At 35.2% G+C, this 20,148-nt stretch overlaps 1 protein-coding gene across 14 annotated transcripts in view; it reads left to right on the plus strand.

The window, feature by feature from the left end:
• LOC136036050 (fat-like cadherin-related tumor suppressor homolog) overlaps positions 1 to 20,148 on the plus strand; it is a 401,362-nt gene that overhangs the window by 214,037 nt on the left and 167,177 nt on the right. For all 14 annotated transcript variants that reach the window (XR_010619615.1, XM_065717994.1, XM_065717993.1 and 11 more), the window contains one exon: positions 18,401 to 18,680. Coding sequence is in view for 13 of the 14 variants with exons in the window: in XM_065717994.1 (XP_065574066.1) it covers positions 18,401 to 18,680 (280 nt within the window). In the remaining variant the exon portion in view is untranslated. The remainder of the gene's footprint in view (positions 1 to 18,400; positions 18,681 to 20,148) is intronic.

Raw genomic sequence — 20,148 nt, forward strand, 5'->3', positions numbered from 1 at the left:
TGGAAAACGTGAAAATTGGGGTATTTTTATCTTACGAATAGGTGATCGGAAGTTAATGAAATTTGATATTTAGAAGAAATTCATGTCTCAGAGCTCTTATTTCAAATCCCAACCAGATCTTTTGACATTGGGTGGAGTTGGAGGGGGAAATCTTGGAAAACACTTAGAGTGGAGGAATCGGGATGGAGCTTGGTGGATAGAATAAGCAAATATCCTTGATACGTGATTGACATAACCGTACTTGATTCGCCCTCTTTGGGGGAGTTAAGGGGAGGGGTTCAGTGATTTGGCAAGTTTGGTGCTTCTGGACGTGCTAGGACGATGAAAACTGGTAGGCGTGTCAGGGAGCTGCACAAATTGACTTGGTAAAGTCGTTTTCCCAGATTCGACCATCTGGGGGGCTAAAGGGAGAGGAAAAATTTATAAAAAATGAGGTATTTATAATTTACGAGTGGGTGATCAGATCTTAATGAATTTTGATATTTAGAAGGACATCGTGACTCAGAGCTCTTATTTTAAATCCTGACCGGCATTAAGCCTCTGATTTTCCTTTTGAATCAATCTATTGATTCCTAGAATTTTGTTAGAGCTCATACCATATGAGCTCTTGGCTCTTAGCTCTTCTTGCCCCGTCACAAGTGCCATATGAGGTCTTAGCTCTTGTTCTTCTTCACAATTTTTCTATCTTGTTATGCACTGCCAGTGTGGTCTTAGAAATTGTTTATAAAGGGAGGCTTTGAATAGACTGGAGTGGATGAGGAGCATGCATAGCTGTGTTGGCCTTAGGCGACTCGGTGCTGCAGTGAAATACTAGTAGTAGTTATAAAAAATGTTTTAATATTTAGCAGTCGTGTTTTTTTTATATTTATTAATCTTGTTAGCCTAATTGAATTTAACTTGTTGAAAATACTCACAATGGCTTGTAGGATAAGGCTACTCTAAAAATCATGGTTTTGACTTTGGCTTTCTTTTCTGCGTCTAACTTCATTTTGGCTAATTGTTTTTGCTTTGGCTTATTTAATTTTGGTTTTGGCTAATTTTACAGCGTCGTGTTATCCGTAAGAAAGGTACACACATTACACTCTGCACAGTACGGAGTCCAATATATATATATATTTTTTAACATATTTTTTTTTTAGCATAATATTTTTTAACATAAATATTTTTTTATATATTTTTTTTAATATTATATTTTTTTAACATATACAATCCAGCTGGTTGTTAGTATGAAAGTAAAGGGACCCACTCCGAAGTCAGATAGCATTAAGCAATCTAATCGGTCAATATAATTCAGCTCCTTTATGCAAAAAAAAAAAAAAAATGTAAGTCTTCAAGAAAATGAAGAAGCGGTTATCATTTCTTTTGGTTCTTCTTTTGAATGTGCTAAAAGATTTCAACGCAAAAAGTGATTTATCTTTAAATATGTTTCGTGTCTTCCGCATTTGAGGGGAAATTAAGTCTGAAAATATTTTCTTTACACAGAAATATAGAGTGACATTGATTTAATAGTTTATCGTAAGGTTGGAAATAGTTTCTTTGTTGTAGTTTGTGTATTCACCTCCTTTGTGTAAAGATTCTTTCCTCTATTGATTTGTGTGAGACCCTTGGACAATTTTACAGCTGAATATTGGAAAAATTTCAAAATATTACAATATTCTGGTATTTTTACCTCAAAATTTTAATGCTTTTTAGAGTGGATTTGGTCATATTTGCTCTGAAAAAATAGTTATTACTCGATGGTAAAAATTTCCCCTCCCATTAATCATTCTTTTTAAGGTAACTTAGGCAGCGCGATCCTAATCGCGCTGCCTAAGTAAAGAGCAATGTGGGCGCAATGTATCATTTATTTATTTTTATTTTTGTGTTTTTTTGGTTTTAGACCAGGGCACTTCGTATCGAAGGAGTTGCCGTAGAAGTTTCGAAAAGGGCTCATTCGATTGAAAATTGGAAGGGCTATTGCCCTTTTTAAGTGCCCTTAGTGCCTTTTTGGAGGGCAACTAACACCCCTCCCACGTCCACCATTTTTCAAACGTGGAACCGGCTAGCTGAGGATCCCGCCTTTGACTCTTAGAACTTTAGAATTTTAATTTTCACGTGTGTTTCCGGTTCCTTTAGTCTTTAGGGACCCTCTCATTTTTGAAGGCAAAGTGTTGACACCATGACACTGGTTTTTGAAGGTGTTGAAGACACCGACTCCGAGAACCTTAGACCTATTTATGGAGATTTCTACTTTAATAATTTTTGAAGGTACAATTCTAAGCTGACTCTTGGTTATCCGGTGCGACTTAGAACTCTAACTTTTTTGATTTGTGATGGAACTACTTCGAATTGTCAAACTCTATACGTAGTTACGAGACTCCTTTTATTTACTTTTTATTTAAGGAATTTTACTAAATCTATTTACTGAAGTTACTCACTTAATTTTTTTTTGTTACTGGCATTCTGTTTCAAAATGGCAAAAATAGCAGTAATAAGAAAAGTAGCAGTATTGATTGGAACAAATATGCCAATTTTTTTTCATTCAATAAGGAACTTTTTAATCTTACTTCTGACTACTACTGCTACTAACATCTTACTGCAGCACCAAACTACCTGATGCCAACGCAGCTGAGCACGCTTCCCCACCGTCCTAATCTATTCAAACTTCCCCTCTTTACACCCTCCCAACAAGCCCAAGTCCCCTTAAAATCTTTCTTACGTCCTCTTCCCACTATATTTGGGGACGACCTGCTTTTTGTTTGGCTTTAGATGGATGGCCTTAAAGGACAGTCTTTGAGAATCTGTCATCCTTCACCAGGAGAACCTGTCCTAGCCATCTCAACCTTTTTCTCATTATAGACCTAGAAAGTGGAATAGAACCGTATTTCTCATACAACTTACTGTTTGAAGTACGGTCAGTCAGACGAGTATCCAAAATAATCAGTAGAAAATTCATTTGGAAAACACTTTACAAATCATCTTCCGTCTTTCGAAGCGTCTACGTTTCAGAATTTCAGGATTTGATCGCTGCCATCATTGCAGCTTCCAACATTCTGTTCTGAGTTCATAGAACTTATCTCTCTATTCATACAAACTTTTAAACAGTAAAAAAAACTTGGACCTTGGCTAGTCTTCTTTTAACGTCGTATTTGTATTCACCATCTCTGCTAGTAATCTGCTACTTCCAGGGAAGCTTTTCACTTGATTTATCTTCTTTTTACCCAAAATCACCTTGATTTATTCCCAGTTTAAGAAACTGAATCTTCCTAACATTAATTTTCAAACCTTTTCTTGAAACCCTGAACTCTCCAAACCTCTTTTAAATTATATTTTAACCTATGAAATTAAATGTATATTTCTTATGGAATATCGCTTTAATTTTGTTTGTTTCTGCTAATGTCATGTTTCTAAGTGTCTGTTTCAAGATCCAGAAATGACAAGATGTCAATGATCTGAGAACTAGCATCAGCGTTATTATTGTTTTTCTCAATAAAAACAGAAAGAAATATTAAGACAGTCAAGATAAAAACAGATAGCGAGTTTCTATCGTAGTATATCTTTTAACTGTTAATAATGGACTGGCCACGTCTTAGTTCTTAGGGCTGAAAAACTTTTGACAGTTTTAATAAAATTATTTATAGCAATCCTTAAACACGTATTTTTCTGGTGTGGGTTTTATAAAGCCACCGCGGTTTTCCGCCTCCGTGTGTTTTCCGCCACCCAGGGAATCTTGCATCATCACGAGCATTAGTTGGGTCAGAATAGACAGGTTAGGTTGGGCTAGTCCTTGTCTATGTCTATGTTTTTGTCTATATCCGTGTCTATGTCTATGCCTATTTCTATGTCTATGTCTGTTCTTATGTCTTTGTCTATTCTGACCTACCTGAATTAAAAGGTGGCGGAAAAACATATGGGGGCGGAAAACCGCGGTTGCGTTGAAACACTGCTACGATTTTTCTTGTATACTGATTCAGATACCCACCTGATCGTAAACCACATCAGATTAAAAGGAATAGACTTAGACAAAAAGAATAGCGACATAATGTAAACGGGAGAGAAAGTTAAAAGGAAAGGTGCGAAGATAGTCGGTTGTGTAATGGTTAATGAAAGACCACAGAAGAACAAAAAACAGTTGATTGTGGCACATATTGGTCAATCTGAAATGAACAAATCAGCGCGTTTGTTTGCCACAGAATGAGTTATACAACCTTTCGTAGCAAAGCATAAGGTTGGGCAAACTATGCTTTGATTAGCAAAGCGTAAGAAAGAACAGACAATGCCACAATAACAAAGAATAAAACGGTTGACAAAATGAATAAAAAATTGCCAACAGTTAATTTCGTAGCAAAATTAGCAACAGTATTTAAATGCATGGATTCAAGAGTTCAAACACAAATTTTGTTAAAACTTGAAAATTTAACAATTTTTTTTAAATCTTTATTCAACACATTCTATGATAGATTGTGATAATGCCAAAATAACATTGAAGGTTTTGCATCTTTGTCATAATTGTCGTATTATCCTATTTGATATATTTTAAAAATGGCTTCTCTTTTTATGGGGGGGGGGAGGTGGCTGCATCGACTCCCTTTCTCCGGTGGAATCTACAATGCAGATTTATAATAAAAGATAAGGGTTCCATGTGTTTGTAACCTGGTCAATATATTCTCTTACATTCAATGAATTTTATAGTCAACGACACGGCTCTATTACAGAAGCGGATAGTTGAAATGGCAAAATTTTAATCAAAAAACCTAGTAACCCAAATAAAATACGACATTTTTAACATTGTACTAACAAAGATACAAATTATAGTAACAAATAACGTCACATAACTACGGATTTTGTTTCCATTTAATGCCTGCTAATACTGTGTCTTTGTATGTTTTGCTAGATTATTCTTGCTGATATGTAAACTGCCGCGATACAAGCTTCCGTTTTTTCTATTTTCAAAAAATTATGCAATTTTTTCAATCAAATCTAGCTGGTGGTTCAAAGGTTTTTGTTCGCAAAGTCTGCAGACCGTCAAATTTTGAGACTGAGGCATCGATTGTTTTAAGAAATACGGATATAAGAGATGAGAATTTATGAGAATTAATAATAAAAGAAAGAATTAATAGAATTAAAAAATTCTATTAATAGAAATAAATAATAGAATTATAATTAATAGAATAAAAGAATTAGTAAAAAGAAAATAAGAATTAATAATAAATAAGAATACTAAGGAATAAGAATTTCGAAGACGAATTACATTACATGATGTGAACCAACAGCTCTCTTGTATTTAAAATGCATAAGTTCAAAACTACTACTACTACACCTAAAAACTCACCGCAGCATCAGGCTGCCTGAGGTCAACACAGCTACGTACACTCTTCTTCATCCCAATCTATTCAAAACCTCTCTCTTTACTCCTCTTAAAAAGTTCTCATTTCCCCTAAATCTTTGGAGCTTGAATTTTCCCGGAATAGAATTGTCAAGTCCTTACAAAAAAAAAGAAAAAGAAAAAAAAAATCCTCCACTATTTTTACCCTATAACTTCATTACATTGAAGACAAATAAATGTATTTAATAAATTTAGTTAAATAAATAGTTAATTAAGTAAGTTCGGTTAAATAAATTTATGTACAAAGAAATCCTGACTGTGCACATCAAGTCTCGTGGCTTAGCACTTTCTTGTGTGGCTTTGTATCAAATGAATTCTAACGTAGTTATGCCGAAATAAACACACAAACAATAAATAAACTAAATAATGAATAAATAAGATAAAAATATACAATTGTTTCAATTATGCATTTAAGACAGACAGTGAATACTGGCTCGAATTATCTACCACTTTTTTGTTCCTTATTAGGACTATTACTACCACTGACAACTCACTGCAGCACAAAGCCGTTTGAGGCCAACACAGCTGCACAAGTTCCTCCTCCATCCCAGTCTATTCGAAGCCTCCCTCTTTACTACCTTCCATGAAGTTCCCATTTCCCTTAAATCTTTCCTTACGATTTCCTCCCACCCAAAACAATGACGGCCGGCTAGAATTACAGTACCAAAAAAACTGAAATTAGAGTTTTTTTTATAACCCCTGTAATTTTCTAACATTTTTTTGCTACCCACCCCGTTTTTTTTTCTCTTTCGTTACTGCTGTCCTTTTAATTTTCAACGGATTTTTATTATCATACCCATTGTACTGGTAGGTAGCTGACACTCTTTAGCTCACCAATATACCCCTTTTGATACCAGCATACCCCGTTTGATTACTCGTAATATTCTGTCACTTGAACTCGTATTTGTTGAAATTTGCACACTTCAGTATAGAACAACCTCTAAAATTTGTTTAATGGCTTTCATAACGGTTTTAAGCCTAGGTAAGTGGAACACGATGCCTGTCATAGTATGACAAATAAGGGCTATATATCTTTGTAACGTCCCTACCGAGGAAGATTTATCACTGTCTGTGCTTAGCTGAAGTCAAAGAAAAAGTATGTTTTCATTTCTGCAGATGTCTCGTTGGAATTGGAATATGATGCTTGCTTATTGAGTTAATAAAAGTTTTGTTAGAGTAGGCCGGGTTTTCTTGTCTAGTAGACTTTGTTCCTTTTTTCTTAAAAATATGAGACATAATCCAATGTAGCTTTAGAAAGGATTTCAAGTTCCCAATTGCTAATAATATGGCACCTGCTTGTATCACAATCCTCGATTTGTGTTTGTTAATGCGTTTGAAAGGTTTTTTGGCGAAATCTTGGCGAGTTTTTGGCGAATAAGTGTACGGTTCAGTTTTTTTAAAGTTTACACACTAAGTTAGGTACGTTAAAATCGATGTACCTTAAAATATGGGTTTAGTAAGGTATTGAAATAATGGGGAATACACCTTTATTCCCGCCTTTTTTATATATAGTTTCAGTTAAAGAGGAGGAGATAATAGACTTTGACCTAGACCTGGGAGACTTATGCCTGAAAAAGAGAAAGTTCAGATGTGTGCTAATACGGGGTAAATGGCTCGAATAAACGTTTTAACTTAGAGGGTGAACTGAATAAAACAACGAAACATAATAAAACAAGTACCTTAATATTAAAAGCAAACAGTACTAAAAACTTTAAGCTAAAACACAAAGAAAAAACACTAAAAACCACGGAGTGATTTCTCAGGTGGTCTGCCAAAAGTTCTAATAAAAATTCTAAGGTTATTTGTTTCTATATTTCATCAATTCTATTCCAGATTTAAGTACTCTTAGGATTTTTGATTGCTTTTCCATAGTAATCTTATTGAATTATCAATTTGTAAACTCATGTCTTCCCTAGCAAGGGAAATAGATTATTAGTCTTTGTAAAGAGGCTGCAGGGACTAGTTTCCCCCTCTCTATGCCTCTGTCCCTGGTCTACGCCTTTTTCGTGACGTAAAATCGTACTATCTAGATAAGTAATTGGAACCTAAATGAGTTTTGACATGCTACAAGGTTATTGCAAAAGAAAGTGAAAAATGAAAGTCACAATGTCTGTTCAACAGAAAGACGGAACGTTGATATAAAAATTGTTCTGTCGAAATACGAAATTTTGTACATTGTTTGATATAGAGGGTGAAAATTTGATCAGGGGGCTCTTGGAAGTTCTGAACCAAATGTTATAATTTTTGTGAATTACATCCCTTATTCAAGTTTTTTCCCTTTTCTGAATAATCATGTAACTTATTCGTATGTTAGGAAACGCGGTTGGTATTAGGGAACACTTAGTATTTAGAAAAATTCTGAAATGTTGGTATTTCTAAAGTGTCACCTCTCACTCCGGGGAGGCACATATTCCAAAGGCTCGGGACCCTTTAATAGATGCTTGTAGTCTGTAAAAAAACGTAATAATCATGCTCGAAAAAAACTTTTCCTTTTATACTTGTGAACAATCGAACATTTTTTTTTCGAGGTTGGGGAGAAGCCGTCAATTGGAAATAAATACGACAAGCTATATGTAAAATAAGAAAAATAATAACGATCTTGAAGTGGCTCAATTTTACTTTTTATTTTCGGCGGGAACCAGAAAGTATTGTCTTGTCCTGCACCAAAGAATCTTAGAATCACTTCCGACGACTATTTTGGTCGATCGACTGCAGCTTCTCGGGTAATCTTCACCCTGACTTCGTCCTATCTCAACTATGTCCAGGGAAGCCTCTCCATGACTCCTGAACTTATTTGAGTCTTTGCCACAGGTTCTTTTGACCTCCTGGTTTTCGTTACCCCGGGGGGGGGGAGTTCTGATTCGTATACAACGCGGTATCGACATGTCGTGCCAGTGGGACCACGTAAAGTGAGGCCAAGGAGCTTTAGGTGACGTCTTTTGATAATGAGTGAGAGTTCCTTTGATTGGCTGCAACGCCTCCTTACGGCTCTATTTGAGATTCTGTTCCATCTGTTGGGGCGGAGAATATAATGTAGACAACGGTAGTCGAATACGTCTAAAACCTTTTCTGCTTATATTGGCCATGTCTCACAAGCGTATAGTAGCGCTGTTCGAGCAGTTGCAACATGAAATTTTTTATAGTTAAGATCTCTTGCCTGGTTTGTAATGTTTTTTTTTCCTTTTTTTTTTTGAATAAGTAAAGATTCCCCAAGCTTTTACTATGCGAGCAGAAATTATATCTGCGGTCCACTGTCTTGTATTGTAAGATATTAGAATTCCTTAATGTTTTCTAGTGACTTTGCACCAAGATTAACTTGGTTAGAATAAGATGGGTTGATAACCTATATTTCAACCACCCCTTAAAAAAAAACTACAACTCGATAACACCATCACAAGTTCCCCACAAAGGCTCCGTGGCCTGATGAGGGCCATTACTTTAGTTTTAGGGCCACTGATTGCAAATTCAATGCGCTCACAGGCCTTGTATTTATATTTATAAATATAGCCTAAATATTTATATATTTGCCCTCATAAAGATGAATGAAAAGACGTCAAATCAGCTGCCAAAGCGAAATTTTACTCCTGTCGGAACCTACTTTTAACCATTTTGTGTGTGTTATTGTCCTTTATACTTTTAAGGCGATTAAATAAAAAAACAAAACAAGTTTTTTTAACGGGAAGTAAGGAGCGACATTAAAACTTTAAACGTACAGAAATTACATCCTGTATGAAAGGGCTGCTTCCTCATCAACACCCCGCTCTTTACGCTAAAGTTTGACTTTCTCTTAATTCTACTTTTTAAAACAGTAAAAAACTTTAGCGTAAAGAGCGAGGCGTTGATGAGAAAGCAGCCCTTTCATACAGGAAGTAATTTCTTTTCGTTTTAAGTTTTAATGTCGCTCCTTACTTCCCGTTAAAAAAACCTGTTTTTTTTATATTTAATTTCTCAACGTTTTTGAATCAACTTATGTTTTGATTTTGGCTCTCCGCAGAGTAATAATTAAAACGAAATTTGCATATTTATTTATTTTTGGCTAAATGGCTTTTTCATAGTTTTGATCGAATGATTTTGAGAAAAAAAGGAGTGGGGGAGGAAGCCTAGTTGCCCTCCTATTTTTTAGTTACTTATAAAGGCAACTAAAATTTTTAATTCTTTACGACTGTTTTTATTAGTAAAAGATATACGTAACTTATAAATTTGCTTACGTAACGACATTTTGTATTCTCATGTTTTTATTACAAATATGAGGGGATTCGCCCCCTCGTCAGTACCTCGCTCTTTACACTAAAGCTTAAATTTTGTCCCAATTCATTAAGAATGACCCCTGAATCACAAAAGCCGTAGAATAAATAGTTGAAATTACTAAAAATACTTTAGTGTAAAGACCGAGGTATTAGGAGGAGGTGAGCCCCTCATATGGGTAATAATTTCTGTTTGTTTTAAGTTTTAATGCTGCTCCTTACTTCCCGCTGAAAAAAACTTTTTCATATCTATTTTTTCATTGTTTTTTTTTATAATGCTAGTAAATCTTGCGCTCCCTTCATGGAAATTTTCTTCCCCCATGACAAATTCCTCGATGGAAAGTTCCCCCAGCATATCCCCCTCTTCTCTACCCCTCCCCTCAACCAAAAAAATCCTCCTGAAAACGCCTGTACACTTCCCAATAACCATTACTATATAATGAAAACACTGTCAAAGTTTGTAACTTGTTGCCCCTCCCATGGGGACTGTGGGGGAGTAAGCCGTCCCCAAATACATAGTTATAAGGTTTTTCGACTACGCTGAATAAAATGGTTATCTCAGAATTTTGATCCGTTGACTTTGAGAAAATAATTAGCGTGGGAGGGGTCTAGGTGCCCTCAAATTTTTTTGGTCACTTAAAAAGGGCACTAGAACTTTTCATTTCCGTCAGAATGAGCCCTCTCGCAACATTCTAGGACAACTGGGTCGATACGATCACCCCTGGGAAAAAAACAACAAACAAATAAACACGCATCCGTGATTTGCCTTCTGGCAAAAAATACAAAATTCCACATTTTTGTAGATAAGAGCTTGATACTTCTACAGTAGGGTTCTCTCATACGCTGAATCTGATGGTGTGATTTTCGTTTAAGATTCCATGACTTTTGGGGGGTATTTCCCCCTATTTTCTAAAATAACGCAAATTTTCTCAGGCTCGTAACTTTTGATGGGTAAGACTAAACTTGATGAAATTTATATATTTAAAATCAGCATTAAAATGCGGTTCTTTTGATGTAGCTATTGGTATTCCATTTTTTAGAGTTTTGGTTACTATTGAGCCGGGTCGCTCCTTACTACAGTTCGTTACCACGAACTGTTTGATTCGCCGGAATACCACGAGGAAGAAAAGAATTTTGATGATTATAGGAAATTACTCTGAATTAAAATTTCGGCTTTGAGGCGACTTTTTTCCAGAGTTAAAAGGTCTATTGGCAATGGTATAGTGTTGTGACTGCTTTTTATTAGTGGTTTTCAATTTGGCATTTATCCCGTCTTCCCTTCGCTTTTTCCATCACCGAAAAAGCTAAATTATAGGTTTTATTTGTCCGTTATGAGGTCTTGTAGGCTGAATCGCTCATCAAAAGGAAATGGACTCCCGTTGGCTAGGACTGTTGTCGCCTTTTATTGAATCATAGGGGAAGCAGTGGTTTTGAACTACGGGATTCTGTAAGTCATTGAATCTTAGAAGTCTTGACGGACTTGTGAATAATTTTGATAATAATTTTACCTGCATTGTACCCATTTTATTTAGGGAGGAGATGAAAGCTTTCCTTGAAAAGGATCAAAGTGGATATTAATAAAATATGTTGACAGGGGATTAAAAAAAATCTGGATCAAAGTCATGTTTTCAATATTGTATTTGAAAAGAAAGTAAAAATGTTAGTATAAATACTGATAGAATGGAATACTTAACAGGCAGAATAATAAACTGTTTAGCTCCTAGACTGTAGAATTACATTCTGTTGTATTTTTATTGAAAATAAATACTTGGCTTTCTCCCAGTTTTTGAAAAATACCTTGTTTTCACAACATTAGTAAAGAGAGTCTTACCCCCATCCCCTTGTATTTTCATGAATTGGCACACCTGCATTGTATTATGATTAAATCATATATTTCATGCCTTTGTTGGCTTTGTTGGCCTTTGGTGGCTTGGTGCTGCGGTGAACCGTTAATAGTCGTAGTACTTAGTTTATTGAGAGAAAATCATGAAGCATATTCAAAAGTAAATCATCTTTTACATCTCTGGAAAAATTACTATCAAAATGTCACCTTTTGAAAATATAGTACTAACTTTTTTTCCACATTTCAAGCCAAAGGGGCTCAATAAATTCCTATTTAGCTTTTAAGAATAATCTGACGCGTTAAGAGAAGAGTATAATAAGTTGTGTTTTCAAACTCCACCCTACTCTCTATTTATAGGACTGAAAGTTGGGATTTATGCCATTTTACTGGAGGCTAAGAAATTTTTCTATAAATTAGTGGTAACCTAGTTTTCAAACACCTAATACTGAAACATAAGTGCATTTTATGTACTTATTTCATATAGTACCCAGCCGATAAACTAATCAAGAGCTAATCAGCTGGTTACTATACATTCTGTATTTACCTCGAAAATTAACCGCACAAAATATGCTAAAGTCTTAGGCTAGAAGCTCTTTTGGAAATCATTGGAAAGATGGTATATGGTAGCCTAAGACTGTAACATATTATGTGCATTTGATGTTCGAGGCAAATACAAAATGTGTAGTAGCCAGCTGATTGGCAGGGTCTTCAAACCCGTGCCTCTTATTCTTAATTGTACAAGAAGGCTATCCAGTAGCAAAGGAATAAGCTCTTTTGGAAATTATTGGAAACATAGAATGTGGCAGCCTAAGAATGTAACATATTATGTGAACTTGATGTTCGAGGCAAATACAAAATGTGTAATAGCCAGCTGATTGGCAGGGTCTTCAAACCCGTGCCCCTTATTCTTAATTGTTCAAGAAGGCTATCCAGTATCAAAGGAATAAGCTCTTTTGGAAATTATTGGAAACATAGAATGTGGCAGCCTAAGAATGTAACATATTATGTGAACTTGATGTTCGAGGCAAATACAAAATGTGTAGTAGCCAGCTGATTGGCAGGGTCTTCAAACCCGTGCCTTTTATTCTCAATTGTACAAGAAGGCTATCCAGTAGCAAAGGAAGAAGCTCTTTTGGAAATCATTCGAAACATAGAATGTGGCAGCCTAAAAATGTAACATATTATTTACATTTGATTTTTGAGGCAAATACAAAATGTGTAGTAGCCAGCTGATTGGCAGGGTCTTCAAACCCGTGCCTCTTATTCTTAATTGTACAAGAAGGCTATCCAGTAGCAAAGGAATAAGCTCTTTTGGAAATTATTGGAAACATAGAATGTGGCAGCCTAAGAATGTAACATATTATGTGAACTTGATGTTCGAGGCAAATACAAAATGTGTATTAGCCAGCTGATTGGTAGGGTCTTCAAACCCGTGCCTTTTATTCTCAATTGTACAAGAAGGCTATCCAGTATCAAAGGAATAAGCTCTTTTGGAAATTATTGGAAACATAGAATGTGGCAGCCTAAGAATGTAACATATTATGTGAACTTGATGTTCGAGGCAAATACAAAATGTGTAGTAGCCAGCTGATTGGCAGGGTCTTCAAACCCGTGCCTTTTATTCTCAATTGTACAAGAAGGCTATCCAGTAGCAAAGGAATAAGCTCTTTTGGAAATTATTGGAAACATAGAATGTGGCAGCCTAAGAATGTAACATATTATGTGAACTTGATGTTCGAGGCAAATACAAAATGTGTAGTAGCCAGCTGATTGGCAGGGTCTTCAAACCCGTGCCTCTTATTCTCAATTGTACAAGAAGGCTATCCAGTAGCAAAGGAAGAAGCTCTTTTCTTCTCCAGCTTATTCTTAATTGTACAAGAAGGCTATCCAGTTGCAAAGGAAGAAGCTCTTTTGGAAATTATTGGAAACATAGTATGCGGTAGCTGACTGAAAAACATTATGTGCATTTTATGTTCGAGTCAAATGCAAAATGTATAATAACCATTTGATAAGCTATGTGTTTAAACCCCGAGCCTTTTATTTTCAAATATACAAGAAGGCTCTCTAAAGACGTGTAGCAGAGGAAGACGCTCTTTTAGAAATTATTGGAAACATAGTATGCGGTAGCTGACTGAAAAACATTATGTGCATTTTATGTTCGAGTCACCTACAAAATGTATAGTAACCAGTTGATAAGCTGTGTGTTTAAACCCCGAGCCTTTTATTTTCAATTATACACGAAGGCTATCCAAAGACATGTAGCAGAGGAAGACGCTCTTTTGGAAATTATTGGAAACATAGTATGCGGTATCTGACAATAGACATCACATTTCAGAAAATAGGGGGAAACACCCCCTAAAAGTCATACAATCTTAACGAAAATTACACCATCAGATTCAGCGTATCAGAGAACCTTATTGTAGAAGTTCCAAGCTCCTATCTACAATTAAATAAAAAAAACTAATTTTTTTAGCTGAAAGTAAGGAGCGACATTAAAACTTAAAACGAACAGAAATTACTCCGTATATGAAATGGGTTGTCCCCTCCGCAATCCCTCGCTCTTTACACTAAAGCTTTTAATTGTTTTAAAAAGTAGAATTGTGGCAAAGAGTCAAACTTTAGCGTAAAGAGCGAGGGATTCATAAACTTCCAGAAAAAAAAAAAAAAACAAGTTTTTTTGAAATGAAAGTAAGGAGCAACATTAAAACTTAAAACGAACAGAAATTACTCCGTATATGAAAGGGGCTTTTCCTCCTCAATGCCCCGCTCTTTAAGCTAAAGTTTCTTACTGTTTTAAAAATATAGTTAATAGAAAGAGTCAAACTTTAGCGTAAAGAGCGGGGCGTTGAGGAGGAAAAGCCCCTTTCATATACGGAGTAATTTCTGTTCGTTTTAAGTTTTAATGTTGCTCCTTACTTTCATTTAAAAAAACTTTTTTTATTTAATTGTACAAGGAGACTATCCAGAGACATGTAGCAAAGGAAGAAGCTATTTTTGCAAATTATTGGAAACATAGTAGGTGGTAGCCTACTACTTTAACATATTATGTGCATTTAATTTTCGAGGCAAATGCAAATTTATAGTAACCTGCCGATAAACTAATCAAGAGCTAATCAGCTGGTTACTATACATTTTGTATTTACCTCGAAAATTAACCGCACATAATATGCTAAAGTCTTAGGCTAGAAGCTCTAAGAGGTAGAAGCTCTTTTGGAAATCATTGAAAACATGGTATATGGTAGCCTAAGACTGTAACATATTATGTGCATTTGATGTTCGAGGCAAATACAAAATTTATAGTAACCAGCTGATTAGCTATGTGTTCAAACCCGTGCCTTTTATTCTCAATTGTACAAGAAGGCTATCCAGTAGCAAAGGAAGAGGCTCTTTTGGAAATTATTGGAAACATAGAATGTGGCAGCCTAAGAATGTAACATATTATGTGAACTTGATGTTCGAGGCAAATACAAAATGTATAGTAGCCAGCTGATTGGCAGGGTGTTCAAACTCGTGCCTCTTATTCTCAATTGTACAAGAAGGCTATCCTGTAGCGAAGGAAGAAGCTCTTTTGGAAATTAGAAGAAGCGTCGTTCCGAGGGGGTGCAAGAGAGAAGAACAGTTTTCCCCCCAATAACTTGGAGAAAAAATATGTTATAGCCCATGCCCCTTGAATCTCCGGACAAATAACGAAAGTATGACAGTTCAAAATAGGGATGAAATCTTTTAATCGACAATGAACAGATATAAATTTTTAACTGGATATTTCGGACACATATACAGTGTCCATCATCAGCATGAAGTTTTTAACTGGATATTTGGGACACATATACAGTGTCCATCATTAGCTATTTTGAACTGTTATACTTTCGTCATGGAAAGGCAGTGTGGTCTTCGAAGTTATCAACAATAAATAAAGTACAAGGAAGCCTCATATGAAACAATAAAATTTGGTTTAAATGACAGAAAATCCTTATAATCAACATCTTAGGAGCAAAATACTATTTTAAAATAAATACAGTCGACGATTTTTTTTTAACTCATTATTACACCCATAGGGGCACAAATACAAAATCTTTGGGAGGAGGAGAATACAAACTCCCATCCTCCCCTTTAGCTTTAGGTCATTTAGGTCATTATTTGCAAAAATTTATTCAATGGGTCCCTCAAACTGATCTTTTGGGGGAATTCATCGTATTAGCACGTTATGTCATATTTATTTGTTGTTTTCTTTTTAACTTTTTTTGTGTTTTTTATACCTTTTTTTTAGCTTAAAAATGGTATTTTCTTGAATAATTTTGTAGAGTGTCATGAAGATTTATTGTTTTCAAAAACTTCCAATGAACTAACTAATAATAGAACTCGCTTTTTTTTTGGACTACTCTGCTTGATCAAACAGTTCATAGTAACGAACTGTAAATAAAGAGCGACCCGGTTCAATAGTAACCGAAACTCTAAAAAACGGAGTTTTGCTACCAATGAATCGGATTTTTATGCTGATTTCAAATATATGTTTCTTCAAGTTTAGTCTTACCCATCAAAAGTTACGAGCCTCAGAAAATTTGCCTTATTTTCCCCCTAAAAGTTGTAAAATCTTAACGAAAATCACACCATCTATTTAGCGTATTAGAGAACCCTACTGTAGAGGTTTCAAGATCCTATCTGCAAAAATGTGGTATTTTGTATTTTTTCCAGAAGAAAGGTCACGGATGCGTGTTTTTTTCCCGGGGTGATCCTATCGATCCAGTGGTCCTAGAATATCGTGAGAGGGCTCATTCAAACGGAAGTTAAATGTTCTAGTGCCCCTTTCTAAGTTACCAAAAAATTGTAGGGCAACTAGGCCTCCTCCAATGCTCATTTTTACCTAAGATCCCGGATCAAAATTTTGAAAAATCTAATAGCTATGTCTTTGAGGATGACTTAACCCCCCCCCCACATTTCCTAGCAGAAGTAATGTAAGTTATGAACTTTGGGGAGGGGGTAACGTCGGAAGGTCTTTCCAGAGGAACTTTTCATGAGGGAAGAGGATTTTTCCATGATGGGGGCGCCGGATTTCCCACCATTATTTAAAAAACGAACAGAAATCAAATTGAAAAAAAAACAACATTTTTTTTCAACTGAAAATAAGGAGCAACATTAAAACTTAAAACGAACAAAAATTATCACGTATATGAGGGGGTTTGACCCCTCGTCAATACCTCGCTTTTTACGCTAAAGTTTTTGTAGTAATTTCAAAAGAGCTATTTATTCTAATTAAAAGACCTTTGTGATTCGGGGCCGTTCTTGAAGAATTGGAACAATATTCAAACTTTAGCGTAAAGAACGAGGTATTGATGAGGGATCGAGCTCCCTCATATACATAGTAATTTCTGTTCGTTTGAAGTTGAAATGTTGCTCCTTATCTTCAGTTGAAAAAACTTGTAAGGAACATTAAGGAAGCTGTGAATAAGTTCTGTTTCTGGAACTTTAATTTTCTTAAATTCTTTTTTGCAATTTTTTTCTTTTTTTTGTAATTGCTTGTTATTAATTGAAAATGGACTATAATCAATTTTATGAAGTGTCTTGAAAAATTATCACTCCAAAAAAAATTTAACGATAAAGAGCTGGTTGTGCGTAAAAATTTTTCCATTTCTAACTAATTTTCTAGATTCTAGGAGTAGCTCTTATAATATAAGTATCACTTATAGTACTTCAAAAATCTTTTCTGTTTTTCCTTAGCTTCCTATGTGATATTCTAGTGTTTTCCCTGAAAGAAAGAGGGGCCTCAACTGCCCTAAATTGAAATAGCAAGGACCTTGCTGACTTAAAATACAAACATTTTGACCCTTGCCGGAGGAGTAAGAAAATAAATGATAATTTGGCAGATTGGCGCTTTTGAGAATATTTTGCTGGTTCTTGGGGGACATTTTCAGGGATAAAAGGAAAAGTTTCATCTGAGAAGTCAGCAAAATTTCTAACCTGGTTAAAACCTGGTAATGTAATTTTCCTGGTAATATGGGAAATACTGAAACAGTCTGGAGTTTCGGACCTAAAAATTCTCCTTTTAAGTATCACCCTCGTACCGATGTAAAAGTGTTTTTTTTTTTTTCTATCTCCCTCAAAACGGGTTGGTTTCCTTCTACTCAAATGGTTAATTAGGTGGAGGGAGGGTATTTGCCCTCTATATTTTGAAAAATATATTTTTTACTTTAAAAAATGCCTTTTAAGTATTCCATTGAAAAATCGAACCCCCCCCCCTCACCCCCTTATATTTGAAAGATACACATTGTCCTCCCTTCCCTATATTTCCATAAATCGACCCCACTGCCTCAGTAATGAAGCTTCAGTCGGAGTTAAGATAAGTCTCTAGTAGAGCACATTTCTAAAAATTTTGGAATCGGAAAAGAAAAGCGCGATAATATAGTTTCTTAGAGGAAAATCGAGGACCTCGTCTAGTGACTGTTTGTTTGGTAATTCTGGTAATTTTAGTTTTGTACTTTTAGTTCAGTAATTAGGTAATTTTTGTATCTTTGTGGGTTTGAGCTTTCGGGTTATTTGTTTAAAGTACAATCTTTTAGACTTAAAACAAGAATACCAAACGTCGTTTTCCGGAATAGGGCCATCTAATCTATTATGTAGAATGTAGTATAGGGCCATCTATATAATATAGAATATAGTATAGGGCCTCCTATATAATATAGGATAGGTTCTATCTAATATAGTGTTATTAAGGTTTGTAAAGATATAATTTCCATATTTTTTTTTTATTGAACAACTAAGATTTTGCTAATTGACATTTCCATATGGGGAAAGGGATACAACTTTTGTATTGTAAAATAACGTTGTTTTTGCAAAATAGCAACTTTTGTATTGCAAAATAACCTTTGGAGCGTTGTTTGAGTGGAACGCTTCATCTTGTCCAACAGCTACAACGTGATAAAAATGATTTAAAAAATGTCCTATCATTTTCAGGCTGGTCTGAAAGCCACTGCCATTATTATAATTAACGTTCGTGACGTCAACGATAATGCGCCGCGTTTTCTCTCCTTTTCCTATGAGGGTATAATAAGCGAAGCGGCACCTGTGGAAGCTGTTGTATACGCTGCTAGCTCGTCGAAAGGTCGTTTCCTCAACCTTGGCTCTCCGTTGATTCTTGAAGTGGATGATGATGATTCCGGAGTCAATGCCCAAATTACATATGAGATTCTTGACTCACTGGCCAAAGCCTATTTTACTATTGATCCTAGTACAGGTTTGTTATTAAATTATATTCCATATTAAAATTTTGCTTTATTAATTTTAAGTTTCGCAATAAATTTGGAATATAGAAAGCTATTACTTTTTGTTTCAACTAAAAATTTTACTTTTCAATAAAACAAGAGGTAACTTCATAACATGGGGACGATATAAGTGGACTTAAAAAAAGAGGGGATGAAATAGCATAGGATTTTGAGGAAAAGAGACCTTTTAGGAACTACTTTGCAATATAGCGCTTAACAGGCAGTTGATCATCCCACATCCCGAGGCATTTGATATATTATATATATATATATATATATATATATATATATATTAAAAAGAGATGGGAGAATCGTTAACTTGTTTTTTTTTTCAAATTAAACCTTTAAGTCTTTTAATTTTTAAATTAAGGGATGAATGAACTTCATATTTAAAGGATCGCTATCTACAATTTTTGAACAAATATTTTTTATATTTTTCTCTCTTCTTCTTCTTTGGACTATCATATAGACACTTTCGCATAATATCATTGTCGAAACTAAATTTTGGGCCCTGTGGCGGGTTGTTGCAGCTGAGATCGTACTCAGGTTTCCATATACCAGGCACAGAAAATTTCCACTGCACCACCACACGACCAAATTTAACTTCCAATTGAGATTTTTCTATATGGGTAGTGCTCAAATAGAAAATTTATTATTCATCTTTTTAAGTTGTTGGCAGGGGCGCAGCTTGGAAGGGGGACTTCCCCTCCCTAAGTTACAAGGTGTCGGCACGCAGTCAAACTTTGGGCGTCTTTGACGTCTTACTTTAGCTTATATGTCCCGATTTGTCGGTACCCTGGGCGATTTTGTCGGCACGTTCTTTGTATTCCACCTCCAAACTCATAACCCTAGCTTCACTCCTGGTTGTTGGTCAATTTTATTGAACTGAAGTAGCTTACAATTTAGTGTATTTAATGCCAAAGCTGGGATTGACTCCAAATGCCATCAGAAAAAAAATATATTTTCTTTTATCCACAAGTTAGAGTTTGGTAGTGCTTACATTCTGACGGGTGACTGATGAACTGTCAGGGAAAAAATATCTGCTTTCAATTAAAACTTTCTATTATCTGCCCTAAGGATTCTTCATCATTCACTTGAACCAAGGTCGAAAAAGCTCTCTAAAAGTTGACTGGAGTTTATAAAAAGGAAGAGAATAGATTCTCTCCCTTTCCTCTAACTAAGCTTTTCATTCTGAAAACTTGTTCGTTTGAACTGACTTTGAAAATTTTGAAACTTTGTATTAGTTTTTTAACTAATAAAGACTAGGAAGGGGGGATTTCGATTGATAAACCATTTAAACAAACGTGAATTTTTTTTTATAAAAGATAAAAATAATGGGTATTCAAGTAGGGTTTATGCTAAAGAAATTCCTTAGGAGAAGGCGAGTGGATAGATACCCGACCCCACTCTTAGGAGAACTAAACCTTCATATGGAATGCA

Source organism: Artemia franciscana, chromosome 15 (assembly GCF_032884065.1).
Source record: "Artemia franciscana chromosome 15, ASM3288406v1, whole genome shotgun sequence".
NCBI lineage: Eukaryota > Metazoa > Arthropoda > Branchiopoda > Anostraca > Artemiidae > Artemia > Artemia franciscana.